The sequence below is a fragment of the Panulirus ornatus genome, chromosome 23 (assembly GCF_036320965.1).
Source record: "Panulirus ornatus isolate Po-2019 chromosome 23, ASM3632096v1, whole genome shotgun sequence".
Classification (NCBI taxonomy): Eukaryota; Metazoa; Arthropoda; class Malacostraca; order Decapoda; family Palinuridae; genus Panulirus; species Panulirus ornatus.
The window spans coordinates 21194400-21209028 of NC_092246.1; the positions used below are offsets into that span (position 1 = coordinate 21194400).

The following is a 14629-nucleotide window of genomic DNA, read 5'->3' on the forward strand; positions in this document are numbered from 1 at the left end:
ACCTTCCCTTTCAAGACCAATGTGTATCCAATACCTATTCCAAATTACAGGTATGGAGAATGTTCTGCAAGCAAATCATATACAAAAAGAAAATTTTTATCACTGCATGAAATATGATTTTTAACTGCAATGGAATTGGAATGGAGTTAGGAATTTTCTGAAATAAAACCTGGCATATTTTGAAATGGAAAATAATTAATTATATTTGGTAAGCTGTTCCAAGAACAAGAAGAAAAAAACCTTGGAGTAATAATCAATCAAAAGGGAGATGCAGTATACATTTGGGCAAAAGTGTTTTTACCAAGAGTGTTTTAGAACACTTGAATAAACTACCATCAAATACTGTCAAGGAAAAGACTATCAGTACATTCAAGATATGGTTAGACATATATTTCAATTATAATTGGCTCCAAACTGACTTTATTGTATATTATGCACATAATTAAGCAGTTCTTATAGACTAGTGGCTAAATTTCTTCCCCTTGAGTATCCAGCATCTAAAATTTGATCAGAATGTCCTTTCCATTCCCCTTTTCTTATAAATTTTTAATGTCAATATATTCTCTCTATACTACATGGTGTTTCTTCATAGTTACTTTTCTGTTAGCTTGTATGTTGACAGGAGCACTAGGTAGGGAGGAGCTTTCTACTTTACTGTTCTGTCTACATCTATAGTCACCATGAATCTTGGATAGCATCACTGTCATCCAGCTCATAAATTCATCTGAGACCATCAAAACTTCTGTTAGCTTGCTTTCCTACTTACTTCCTCAGTGCTGCTCGCCATACTTTTCACTAAGACTACCCCTAAGCTTGATAATTTTCTTTATTGGTCAACAGTTTCAATACATTAGTGAGTTTTCAATGCCTTTCCAGCATTAACACATGTCCAAAATATTTTTTTTCAAACCATCAACACTGATCTAACACTACTATTAAACATGTCCATCACATCTCGTACAGTCCTCTAACTCATAAAATCTTTAATAATTCCCTTTAAGCATGGATTTTTGCTTCTGTGTACTTTGTATTCACATTGGCTATTAGCCATTCTGGTGACAAAGGTCTTCCCACAAAAAAAATAACTACACAAGATATAGCTTTTTAATATACTCCAAACAAGTCTGACACAAGGGATTTTCACTAAAATGTGAAGGGTTTAAATGAACTTACATGAGTGCATACTTTACTTCTGTTGAGCTACATCCTTTATCACACTAGCAAGATAATTTTGCCATGAATTCAGGCAACCAAGCCTTTTCTAATACTGTATATACTCATGTATAATTCGAACTTCTAAAGACCATATTTTTAGGCAAAAAATCAGAGGGTCAGTCTAGACATGGATCATAGTTCCGTTAAGTTGAAATCCATGCATGATGGGAAGGGCAAGGAGGTGGATTATGAACCTATGAAATTCAACAAATTTGTCTTCAAGTTCTTGTGGAAGATGCTGTGATAAAATAAATTTCTTTTCATAAATCTTGTGCACCAACCATGGCTCACCTTAAAATCTGTGGTGCCTAATTTCCTTGCTACTTCTAAGGCAAAGATTCAAATTAATCCTTGGGAAACACCATATCCATTCAGTCAGTTTTCACCGACATACTTTGCCACTTCAACTTCCAACTATGGCCACTGGTTACACTTTCCTCAGTTAGCTCATTTGTTTTTTGGCATATGCATAAATTGTGCAGAGAACTTTCTTCAGGCTCTTACACTAATTTCAGATACCTTAATTTCCCTTGCTGCTGTACAGTTGTTAGTCTGTTCTGGATATTCAATTACTCAGAGCTTGAACTTTGCTGTGAACTTGTTTCTTCTTGAATCCATGCTGAAGAGAATATAGGTCAATCATGTCTGCACTATAACAAGACACAATTTGAAATAGCAATTACACGTAGGCCACTCATAATGATGTGAGTCAGGACATCTACACACAGTTGCCAGTTTCTAGAATTTCTGTTTGAAATTTTAAGTTACCAAGTATTTCCTTTACCAAATTGTTTTACAATACTGTAGGTAAAACAGTTTACTATATCAGGAAATATTGTGAAAATGCCCTCAGAAATTTTTTGCTTTACAGTAATGGAGACACCAAAAATGTAAAAAAACGCTGTCTGACTTGAAACACTGTTGGTAGGGTAAGCTGGTTCTAATGGCAACCTGCCAGTAATAAAATTCATAACAGTGTCTCTAACCTTAATTACTGTAGTTTATCTCACGTAGGCAACATGAAGTCGAAGATACCAGAAAATGTGAGAAATTGGAAGAGAATACAACAAGAAAGGTGCCATTAGGCTATTTTTGGTAAGGCTGAGGGATAGAGTACTAGCTGTTTGGTATCTTTTGACAGGAGAGTCATGCAAATACCTGTACTGGTGTTTGTTTTGTGTCTCATAAATTTTTAAAAATGAATACTTGTAAATTAAAAGTATCATAACACTGTATTATAAACAAACTTGTCATATTTCTGGAAAATAAGAAGCAAGACAATAACAGTATAAACACAACTTCAACATACAGTAATATTAAAGGCTGCTTGGGAAAGGCTGATGCAAAGGCAGAGCCTCTGCAACCCAGGACTTGCCATATCGGCTAGATGGTAAGTGTTTTTCAAATCCTTTTCAGCTAGAAAAACTGTTACATCACGAGCATATTTTACCTTAACTGTGCCTGAATGAATACTTTTTTTTTTTTTTTTTTTTATACTTTGTCGCTGTCTCCCGCGTTTGCGAGGTAGCGCAAGGAAACAGACGAAAGAAATGGCCCAACCCCCCCCCCCATACACATGTACATACACACGTCCACACACGCAAATATACATACCTACACAGCTTTCCATGGTTTACCCCAGACGCTTCACATGCCTTGATTCAATCCACTGACAGCACGTCAACCCCTGTATACCACATCGCTCCAATTCACTCTATTCCTTGCCCTCCTTTCACCCTCCTGCATGTTCAGGCCCCGATCACACAAAATCTTTTTCACTCCATCTTTCCACCTCCAATTTGGTCTCCCTCTTCTCCTCGTTCCCTCCACCTCCGACACATATATCCTCTTGGTCAATCTTTCCTCACTCATTCTCTCCATGTGCCCAAACCATTTCAAAACACCCTCTTCTGCTCTCTCAACCACGCTCTTTTTATTTCCACACATCTCTCTTACCCTTACGTTACTTACTCGATCAAACCACCTCACACCACACATTGTCCTCAAACATCTCATTTCCAGCACATCCATCCTCCTGCGCACAACTCTATCCATAGCCCACGCCTCGCAACCATACAACATTGTTGGAACCACTATTCCTTCAAACATACCCATTTTTGCTTTCCGAGATAATGTTCTCGACTTCCACACATTTTTCAAGGCTCCCAAAATTTTCGCCCCCTCCCCCACCCTATGATCCACTTCCGCTTCCATGGTTCCATCCGCTGCCAGATCCACTCCCAGATATCTAAAACACTTCACTTCCTCCAGTTTTTCTCCATTCAAACTCACCTCCCAATTGACTTGACCCTCAACCCTACTGTACCTAATAACCTTGCTCTTATTCACATTTACTCTTAACTTTCTTCTTCCACACACTTTACCAAACTCAGTCACCAGCTTCTGCAGTTTCTCACATGAATCAGCCACCAGCGCTGTATCATCAGCGAACAACAACTGACTCACTTCCCAAGCTCTCTCATCCCCAACAGACTTCATACTTGCCCCTCTTTCCAGGACTCTTGCATTTACCTCCCTAACAACCCCATCCATAAACAAATTAAACAACCATGGAGACATCACACACCCCTGCCGCAAACCTACATTCACTGAGAACCAATCACTTTCCTCTCTTCCTACACGTACACATGCCTTACATCCTCGATAAAAACTTTTCACTGCTTCTAACAACTTGCCTCCCACACCATATATTCTTAATACCTTCCACAGAGCATCTCTATCAACTCTATCATATGCCTTCTCCAGATCCATAAATGCTACATACAAATCCATTTGCTTTTCTAAGTATTTCTCACATACATTCTTCAAAGCAAACACCTGATCCACACATCCTCTACCACTTCTGAAACCGCACTGCTCTTCCCCAATCTGATGCTCTGTACATGCCTTCACCCTCTCAATCAATACCCTCCCATATAATTTACCAGGAATACTCAACAAACTTATACCTCTGTAATTTGAGCACTCACTCTTCTCCCCTTTGCCTTTGTACAATGGCACTATGCACGCATTCCGCCAATCCTCAGGCACCTCACCATGAGTCATACATACATTAAATAACCTTACCAACCAGTCAACAATACAGTCACCCCCTTTTTTAATAAATTCCACTGCAATACCATCCAAACCTGCTGCCTTGCCGGCTTTCATCTTTCGCAAAGCTTTTACTACCTCTTCTCTGTTTACCAAATCATTTTCCCTAACCCTCTCACTTTGCACACCACCTCGACCAAAACACCCTATATCTGCCACTCTGTCATCAGACACATTCAACAAACCTTCAAAATACTCATTCCATCTCCTTCTCACATCACCACTACTTGTTATCACCTCCCCATTTACGCCCTTCACTGAAGTTCCCATTTGCTCCCTTGTCTTACGCACCCTATTTACCTCCTTCCAGAACATCTTTTTATTCTCCCTAAAATTTACTGATAGTCTCTCACCCCAACTCTCATTTGCCCTTTTTTTCACCTCTTGCACCTTTCTCTTGACCTCCTGTCTCTTTCTTTTATACTTCTCCCACTCAATTGCATTTTTTCCCTGCAAAAATCGTCCAAATGCCTCTCTCTTCTCTTTCACTAATACTCTTACTTCTTCATCCCACCACTCACTACCCTTTCTAAACAGCCCACCTCCCACTCTTCTCATGCCACAAGCATCTTTTGCGCAATCCATCACTGATTCCCTAAATACATCCCATTCCTCCCCCACTCCCCTTACTTCCATTGTTCTCACCTTTTTCCATTCTGTACACAGTCTCTCCTGGTACTTCCCCACATTCTCAGAAATAAATAATACTTTTGCTGAAACATGATACATTTCAATGTTAAACAAGATAAAATACATGATAAAAACAAAATCTTTACCTAACCTTCCGATGTTCAAGAGATGTTACTCATTTTTTTAATAATTTTCGGTCAAAACACAGTTATATTACAATGATATTTCATTTATGCTGTGTTTGATATAATACATTTGAAGAAATGTAATAATTTTGCTGAAATGACATACTTATTAGTGGAAATTGGGTTAAAATCATGATGAAAACAACTGCCTTTCAATTTCTTTCGTTGTTCAAAAGATATCATTTTCAGTTAAAATAAACCATTGTATTACAATGATATTCTCTCCTAATTGATTTGAATAAATACTTGAATGGAAATATACAATATTTCTGCTGAAACTACCCATGTTTTAGTATAAAGACCATCATAATAAATGGTAAACAATTTGCCTTCAGTGCTCAGTGTTTCAGGCTCAGTGAACCTCAGTTTATAGGACATAGAGTATTTTTTAGTGAGGATTTTCTGAAATGAGTTTTATATGCCATAAAATAAGGTCTTTATTACCCTAATTTGTTGTCCCATTACCCTCAAAAACTTGGGTCGACCTTTGCATGAGGCATATCATAAATTAATGATTTCTTGGCCAAAATTCACGGGTCGGCCTATACAAGAGGTAGACTTAATAAATGAGTATATACGGTACCTTGAAGAGGGTCATGAGAGGCTTATAATACAAGTGCATGGTAAATATTTTCCTCTTAGTATACCTACTCATGATAAAAAATACATGTATTTTCCTCTTAGTATTATTTATTTTTTTTATTATACTTTGTCGCTGTCTCCCGCGTTTGCTAGGTAGCGCAAGGAAACAGACGAAAGAAATGGCCCAACCCCCCCCATACACATGTATATACATACGTCCACACACGCAAATATACATACCTACACAGCTTTCCATGGTTTACCCCAGACGCTTCACATGCCTTGATTCAATCCACTGACAGCACGTCAACCCGGTATACCACATCGCTCCAATTCACTCTATTCCTTGCCCTCCTTTCACCCTCCTGCATGTTCAGGCCCCGATCCCACAAAATCTTTTTCACTCCATCTTTCAACCTCCAATTTGGTCTCCCTCTTCTCCTCGTTCCCTCCACCTCCGACACATATATCCTCTTGGTCAATCTTTCCTCACTCATTCTCTCCATGTGCCCAAACCACTTCAAAACACCCTCTTCTGCTCTCTCAACCACGCTCTTTTTATTTCCACACATCTCTCTTACCCTTACGTTACTCACTCGATCAAACCACCTCACACCACACACTTGTCCTCAAACATCTCATTTCCAGCACATCCATCCTCCTGCGCACAACTCTATCCATAGCCCACGCCTCGCAACCATACAACATTGTTGGAACCACTATTCCTTCAAACATACCCATTTTTGCTTTCCGAGATAATGTTCTCGACTTCCACACATTCTTCAAGGCCCCCAGAATTTTCGCCCCCTCCCCCACCCTATGATACACTTCCGCTTCCATGGTTCCATCCGCTGCCAGATCCACTCCCAGATATCTAAAACCCTTCACTTCCTCCAGTTTTTCTCCATTCAAACTCACCTCCCAATTGACTTGACCCTCAACCCTACTGTACCTAATAACCTTGCTCTTATTCACATTCACTCTTAACTTTCTTCTTCCACACACTTTACCAAACTCAGTCACCAGCTTCTGCAGTTTCTCACATGAATCAGCCACCAGCGCTGTATCATCAGCGAACAACAACTGACTCACTTCCCAAGCTCTCTCATCCCCAACAGACTTCATACTTGCCCCTCTTTCCAAAACTCTTGCATTTACCTCCCTAACAACCCCATCCATAAACAAATTAAACAACCATGGAGACATCACACACCCCTGCCGCAAACCTACATTCACTGAGAACCAATCACTTTCCTCTCTTCCTACACGTACACATGCCTTGCATCCTCGATAAAAACTTTTCACTGCTTCTAACAACTTTCCTCCCACACCATATATTCTTAATACCTTCCACAGAGCATCTCTATCAACTCTATCATATGCCTTCTCCAGATCCATAAATGCTACATACAAATCCATTTGCTTTTCTAAGTATTTCTCACATACATTCTTCAAAGCAAACACCTGATCCACACATCCTTTATCACTTCTGAAACCACACTGCTCTTCCCCAATCTGATGCTCTGTACATGCCTTCACCCTCTCAATCAATACCCTCCCATATAATTTACCAGGAATACTCAACAAACTTATACCTCTGTAATTTGAGCACTCACTCTTCTCCCCTTTGCCTTTGTACAATGGCACTATGCACGCATTCCGCCAATCCTCAGGCACCTCACCATGAGTCATACATACATTAAATAACCTTACCAACCAGTCAACAATACAGTCACCCCCTTTTTTAATAATTTCCACTGCAATACCATCCAAACCTGCTGCCTTGCCGGCTTTCATCTTCCGCAAAGCTTTCACTACCTCCTCTCTGTTTACCAAATCATTTTCCCTAACCCTCTCACTTTGCACACCACCTCGACCAAAACACCCTATATCTGCCACTCTATCATTAAACACATTCAACAAACCTTCAAAATACTCACTCCATCTCCTTCTCACATCACCACTACTTGTTATCACCTCCCCATTTGCGCCCTTCACTGAAGTTCCCATTTGCTCCCTTGTCTTACGCACTTTATTTACCTCCTTCCAGAACATCTTTTTATTCTCCCTAAAATTTAATGATACTCTCTCACCCCAACTCTCATTTGCCCTTTTTTTCACCTCTTGCACCTTTCTCTTGATCTCCTGTCTCTTTCTTTTATACATCTCCCACTCAATTGCATTTTTTCCCTGCAAAAATCGTCCAAATGCCTCTCTCTTCTCTTTCACTAATACTCTTACTTCTTCATCCCACCACTCACTACCCTTTCTAATCAACCCACCTCCCACTCTTCTCATGCCACAAGCATCTTTTGTGCAATCCATCACTGATTCCCTAAATACATCCCATTCCTCCCCCACTCCCCTTACTTCCATTGTTCTCACCTTTTTCCATTTTGTACTCAGTCTCTCCTGGTACTTCCTCACACAGGTCTCCTTCCCAAGCTCACTTACTCTCACCACCCTCTTCACCCCAACATTCACTCTTCTTTTCTGAAAACCCATACAAATCTTCACCTTAGCCTCCACAAGATAATGATCAAACATCCCTCCAGTTGCACCTCTCAGCACATTAACATCCAAAAGTCTCTCTTTCGCACGCCTGTCAATTAACACGTAATCCAATAACACTCTCTGGCCATCTCTCCTACTTACATAAGTATACTTATGTATATCTCGCTTTTTAAACCAGGTATTCCCAATCATCAGTTCTTTTTCAGCACATAAATCCACAAGCTCTTCACCATTTCCATTTACAACACTGAACACCCCATGTATACCAATTATTCCCTCAACTGCCACATTACTCACCTTTGCATTCAAATCACCCATCACTATAACCCGGTCTCGTGCATCAAAACCACTAACACACTCATTCAGCTGCTCCCAAAACACTTGCCTCTCATGATCTTTCTTCTCATGCCCAGGTGCATAGGCACCAATAATCACCCACCTCTCTCCATCAACTTTCAGTTTTACCCATATCAATCGAGAATTTACTTTCTTACATTCTATCACATACTCCCACAACTCCTGTTTCAGGAGTATTGCTACTCCTTCCCTTGCTCTTGTCCTCTCACTAACCCCTGACTTTACTCCCCAGACATTCCCAAACCACTCTTCCCCTTTACCCTTGAGCTTCGTTTCACTCAGAGCCAAAACATCCAGGTTCCTTTCCTCAAACATACTACCTATCTCTCCTTTTTTCACATCTTGGTTACATCCACACACATTTAGGCACCCCACTCTGAGCCTTCGAAGAATTCAACATATTTCAATATGTGATTCTAATATGGATATTTCAGGCAAAGCCTGTAAAAGCAATGCAAAGGAGGAGCATCTTCTGTTCCCAAGGCTTCAATCATGGGCATGAACCTTTAAACAGGCCAACTCTGAATCAGACATCATGAAGGGCAAAAGAAATAAAAGAAGTAAACGTTGAGTTTTAAGTAGAAAACCTGCCTTTTAAAAAGGGAAAGACATGAGATGGAAAAGATTTCAATAAAGGCAATATACAGCACAATGGCCCATTCTTGAGCTCCTGTGAGCTACATAGCAATTATGTAGCAGTGATTTCCTAAATACTGCATGGTGTACCAATTGGCAGAGTTATGGAAGAAACCATTTGCTAGGAGCAAAAAGCAAAGAAATACCTAAAGAAAGAGGAAAGAGACCCTTAAGCATTGCATATGGAAAGTGGTTCAAGTTTTGATGTCACACAATGGTGGATACAAAGAACAAGGTGAGAGAGTTTAGGAGATGGGGAAAAAAAGACCCTTATAATGGTCTATAACTGCCAAATAATGGTAATGTCATTAAACTGTCTTAACTTTTCATGTTTCCATAACATTTTACTATGAAGCTTGCCTTTTAATGTATGAGAGAAACCTAAGTGCTATAGATACAACAAATGGTCAAGAAAACTGGTCTTTATGGGTGGTGTTTGTTACTGGGGTGAGGATGAAAGACAAACATGATAATGACTTCTGAGAAGAGGATAAAAGACATTCATGGTAAGGACTTCTGAAACATAGTTAATAAATTAATGAAAAGCAAACTTCATGTATAAGATGTCAGATACATGTGAAAAGAATGAATAAACGAAAAGCTGTGGCAGAAATTACCTGAATAAGAATACATAATAGGGCAGACCAAATGTGAAAGAGCAAGTCTAGTTGAGTATCTGATTCAAAGATTTGTACAGTTTTGTATTTAAAATTCTTTTGAAGTATACACCTACAGTAAATCTAATGAAAAATTAAAGATAATATACGTTTTTGCCAACCTACCTTCTTCTTCTTCTGTGTCTGAGTCACTCTCTGGTGCTGGTGGAAGGGGAGAGTCCACCAGTTTCAAGTCGTACTTGCCTTCCTTGCCCATACGATATGAATTAGTTGAACCATTATCCCACTGGACGCGAATCCAGCCATCTTCCCCTAACTCACCAATAACTGTTCCCTCACCCGGAAGTGGACCATCTTGATCACCCCATTTCCAATCTATCCCTCGCACTACTCTTGTTCCAACCTGGAAAATAAATTCATACCTATGAGAAGCTAAGACAGCAATAACAATTTAAATATCTAAAAACAACTTTTTAATTCTATATCAATTACAAGAGTCTTCTATGTCAGAATTAAACAGAAAAAAATCTTCCAAGCATATTTCAAGATAACTGCTGCAGCTGATTAGGAATACATGAGATTCTGAGGCATTCTAAATTCTTGAAATGTATGTTATATGGAAGCACTTGAGATACAGAAACTTCTTTACTGTACTTTTCTATCAATTGTTGAACTGATATTGTGCACACTTATACTTACTGTACAGTCAGTGACATATGTCTGCTCCTCTCTTTGTACATGAGCAAAATCTAAACCAACAACATGCATCTACTTGATACATTTAAACAGGTGTAAAGCCTGGTGAGACCTGGTGGTCATAGCAGGTACAACCTATTGTTCCAAGTCATATGTCCCACTGAGGGAGTTCCAATTGAAACAGGTGTCAGAGATATAGATAGATAAATAGATATATAGATGTTTGCAATGACCAGATGCCCATTGTTCAAAATCATTGATAGGGCAGGGGAAAAAAATTTTATTGGTGACTGCCTTTTTTAGCAACTACACCAAAACAGAAAATGAAAAGATCTAAATTTTGCAGCACAAGAACAGTCTGAAACCTAATCACAACTCATTTAACAAAGCCTCTTCCCTCGTTTGTTCCATGAGGTCACCATACAATTAAAGCATAATGGACAGAAGGAATATCAGCTTAATAGGTACAATACACAAATAAGTCCCGAGTTCTGCCAAAGGCAAAGTGGTTCATCACCTTAGGGCTCACTTCTAATGACATCATATACTGTAATAGAAAGCAGATGTTCCCAGTGTCATGGTCCTTAAGCTTGAGGGGACATCTGCCCAAACACTGCATAGGAAAAAACTCGGAAAGACTTTCTTTGAGGCTGCTATAGTGAGTGTGTGATCTGTCACTTCTAAAGAAGAGGATGGCATAAAACTGTGTTCATCAAACACTGAACAGCTATATTTTACATCATAAACTTAACTTCTCATCCTCATGCTCGTCATAATAAATGTAAATAATGGCTTCAAAAGAGTATGCTTTCAATCATTTTATATACCTACAGGAAATAACATACTGAATAATGTTAGAAGTATAGTGCAAATCAGTGACAAGAAAAAGGAGGATACTGCAAGTAGATCATACCTTCATCATAGCTGCAAGTTCTGGTCCTGAAAGTGGGGGTGGTGGCACACGTGGCTTCTTGGCTGCTTCTTCAAATATTGCCACAATATCTTCCTTATCATCACTCCTAGTACTTGACACAAAGGTTGATGGACCTGCAATCAATTGAACTTTTGTAGAAATCTATTTTATTGCAATAGTTTACTTTCAAATCGTTGAATGTGAAATAAAAGTATGTTGGCCCCCATTGCTTGTAGAGCTACTATAAAAGATGGAGTGTTTCCTCTCCTACTGACGACTGTTTCTCAGCTCAAATAACTGAGAAGCACAATCTGGTCTGCCAAACAAAATACCCATCATACTATGTGCTCCACATTTATCTTCTTATTCTTTTTTTTAACATCGCTTTTGCTGTTACTACATGCTTATACCTACCCTTCTACAAGTATGCTAAATCAACCCACTTTCCTTTCATATAGTCATGTATAAGTGTGAAGATAGACAGTGAATCATTAATATCCCAACCAACACAAAGTATTTTTCAGTAAACAACTCTGTTTTTGAACCTCTTCAAAACCAAGAGTACAAATATGCTTGGTGGCCATTATAATGAGAAAAATTACTAAAAACCATCTGATATACAAGGGAAAAACGCAATATAGTATGGACTGAAGGGATGATAAAGATATGTTAAGTAGAAAGCATGTGTTAAGAGTGTCACTAGCATGAAATGGCACCTTTCTGGTGGGAGTTTTGTAAATCCCAAGCCTAATTCACACCTTCAGGCACTGACGGCAACCTACTGTGATGTCCAGTATGCTCTCTGCCAAATAGGCATTAGTGATGACACACTGGCATCCAACTGGAAAACATAAATTGCCAAAAAAGCGGCATCCTAAGTGAAGCCACAAACTAGCTGTCACACACGCTATTGATTCCAGTATTATTTTTGCTTAGCTTCAGCTTACTTTCATGATTTGGCATTGTGCTACATTGAAACAAATGCAAGTGGTGGTAGTACTCGTGAGGCCACCAACAGTGAAGTCTGGGGAATCTGTCTGAAATATGAGTGGTGTATCAAAAGCAGATTCGTAAAAGTCCTTCTCCCAGGAAGTTATATCCCTATTGTATAAGTCATCTCATAAGCCAGATGATGATTCAAACTTAGTTATAGAAAGTTGTGACACTGAAGTAAGACATCTTGAGGAGAGTGAATTTGCGTGCAACGTTGGTCCATTGTCTTTCAACGTACTGGTGTGGCATCTCTGGAAGCACATGTGCACCTCCATTAGAAATTGGAAGTATGGATATCTTGTCTTCAAGCCTGCACCTTTACTTACTCCCAAGCCTGTATTCACATCAGCTTCCATGCCTGCATCCACACCTACTACCATGCCTGCATCCACACAGCAGCCATACATACATCTATACCTATATTCACATCTGCCTCTGGATGAATTAGTGGCTATATGAGGACACTGGTATACTTGGGTCAACATGCCATCAATGGAGTAAATCTGGGCATGTGAAATATCTGGAGTGAATCATGGAGAGATCTGCAAGGCATGGGTGTGGATAGGGAGCTGTGATTTGATGCATTACACAAGACAGCTCGTGTATGGATGTGAGCAGATTTGGCCATTCTTCATGTTTCCTGATGCTACCTCATTTATGCAGGGGAGGCAATGCTGTTTCCTGTGGGGTAGGTTGGCACCGGGAATAGATGAAGTTGAGCAAGTATGAATAGATAAGTATATATAAGTATATGTATGTGCATTTATTATTTTTTTATTTATCATTTATTTTGCTTTGTCGCTGTCTCCCGCGTTAGCGAGGTAGCACAAGGAAACAGACGAAAGAATGGCCCAACCCGCCCACATACACATGTATATACATACACGTCCACACATGCAAATATACATACCTATACATCTCAATGTACACATATATATACACACACAGACATATACATATATACACATGTACATAATTCATACTGTCTGCCTTTATTTGTTCCCATCGCCACCCCACAACACATAGAATAACAACCCCCTCCCCCCTCATGTGTGCGAGGTAGCACTAGGGAAAGACAACAAAGGCCCCATTCGTTCACACTCAGTCTCTAGCTGTCATGTAATAATGCACCGAAACCACAGCTCCCTTTCCACATCCAGGCCCCACACAACTTTCCATGGTTTACCCCAGACGCTTCACATACCCTGGTTCAATCCATTGACAGCACGTCAACCCCGGTATACCACATCGTTCCAATTCACTATATTCCTTGCATGCCTTTCACCCTCCTGCATGTTCAGGCCCCGATCACTCAAAATCTTTTTCACTCCATCCTTCCACCTGAAATTTGGTCTCCCATTTCTCCTCGTTCCCTCCACCTCTGACACATATACCCTCTTGGTCAATCTTTCCTCACTCATTCTCTCCATGTGACCAAACCATTTCAAATCGTCCTCTTCTGCTCTTTCAACCATACTCTTTTTATTTCCACACATCTCTCTTACCCTTACATTACTTACTCGATCAAACCACCTCACACCACATATTGTCCTCAAACATCTCATTTCTAGCACATCCACCCTTCTGCGCACAACTCTATCCATAGCCCACGCCTCGCAACCATACAACATTGTTGGAACCACTATTCCTTCAAACATACCCATTTTTGCTTTCCGAGATAATGTTCTCGACTTCCAAACATTCTTCAATGCTCCCAGAATTTTCGCCCCCTCCCCCACCCTATGATTCACTTCCGCTTCCATGGTTCCATCCGCTGCCAGATCCACTCCCAGATATCTATAACACTTTACTTCCTCCAGTTTTTCTCCATTCAAACTTGACCCTCAACCCTACTGTACCTAATAACCTTGCTCTTATTCACATTTACTCTTAACTTTCTTCTTTCACACACTTTACCAAACTCAGTCACCAGCTTCTGCAGTTTCTTACATGAATCAGCCACCAGCGCTGTATCATCAGCGAACAACAACTGACTCACTTCCCAAGCTCTCTCATCCACAACAGACTGCATACTTGCCCCTCTTTCCAAAACTCTTGCATTCACCTCCCTAACAACCCCATCCATAAACAAATTAAACAACCATGGAGACATCACACACCCCTGCCGCAAACCTACATTCACTGAGAACCAATCACTTTCCTCTCTTCCTACACGT

The 14629-nt window shown here is 39.9% G+C and overlaps 1 protein-coding gene across 2 annotated transcripts in view; it reads right to left on the reverse strand.

The window, feature by feature from the left end:
* HERC2 (E3 ubiquitin-protein ligase HERC2) overlaps positions 1-14629 on the reverse strand; it is a 278100-nt gene that overhangs the window by 159965 nt on the left and 103506 nt on the right. For both annotated transcript variants that reach the window (XM_071676734.1, XM_071676733.1), the window contains exons 34-35: positions 11460-11593; positions 10016-10253 (exon numbers count right to left, since the gene is read on the reverse strand). In XM_071676734.1, coding sequence (XP_071532835.1) covers positions 10016-10253; positions 11460-11593 — 372 coding nt within the window. The remainder of the gene's footprint in view (positions 1-10015; positions 10254-11459; positions 11594-14629) is intronic.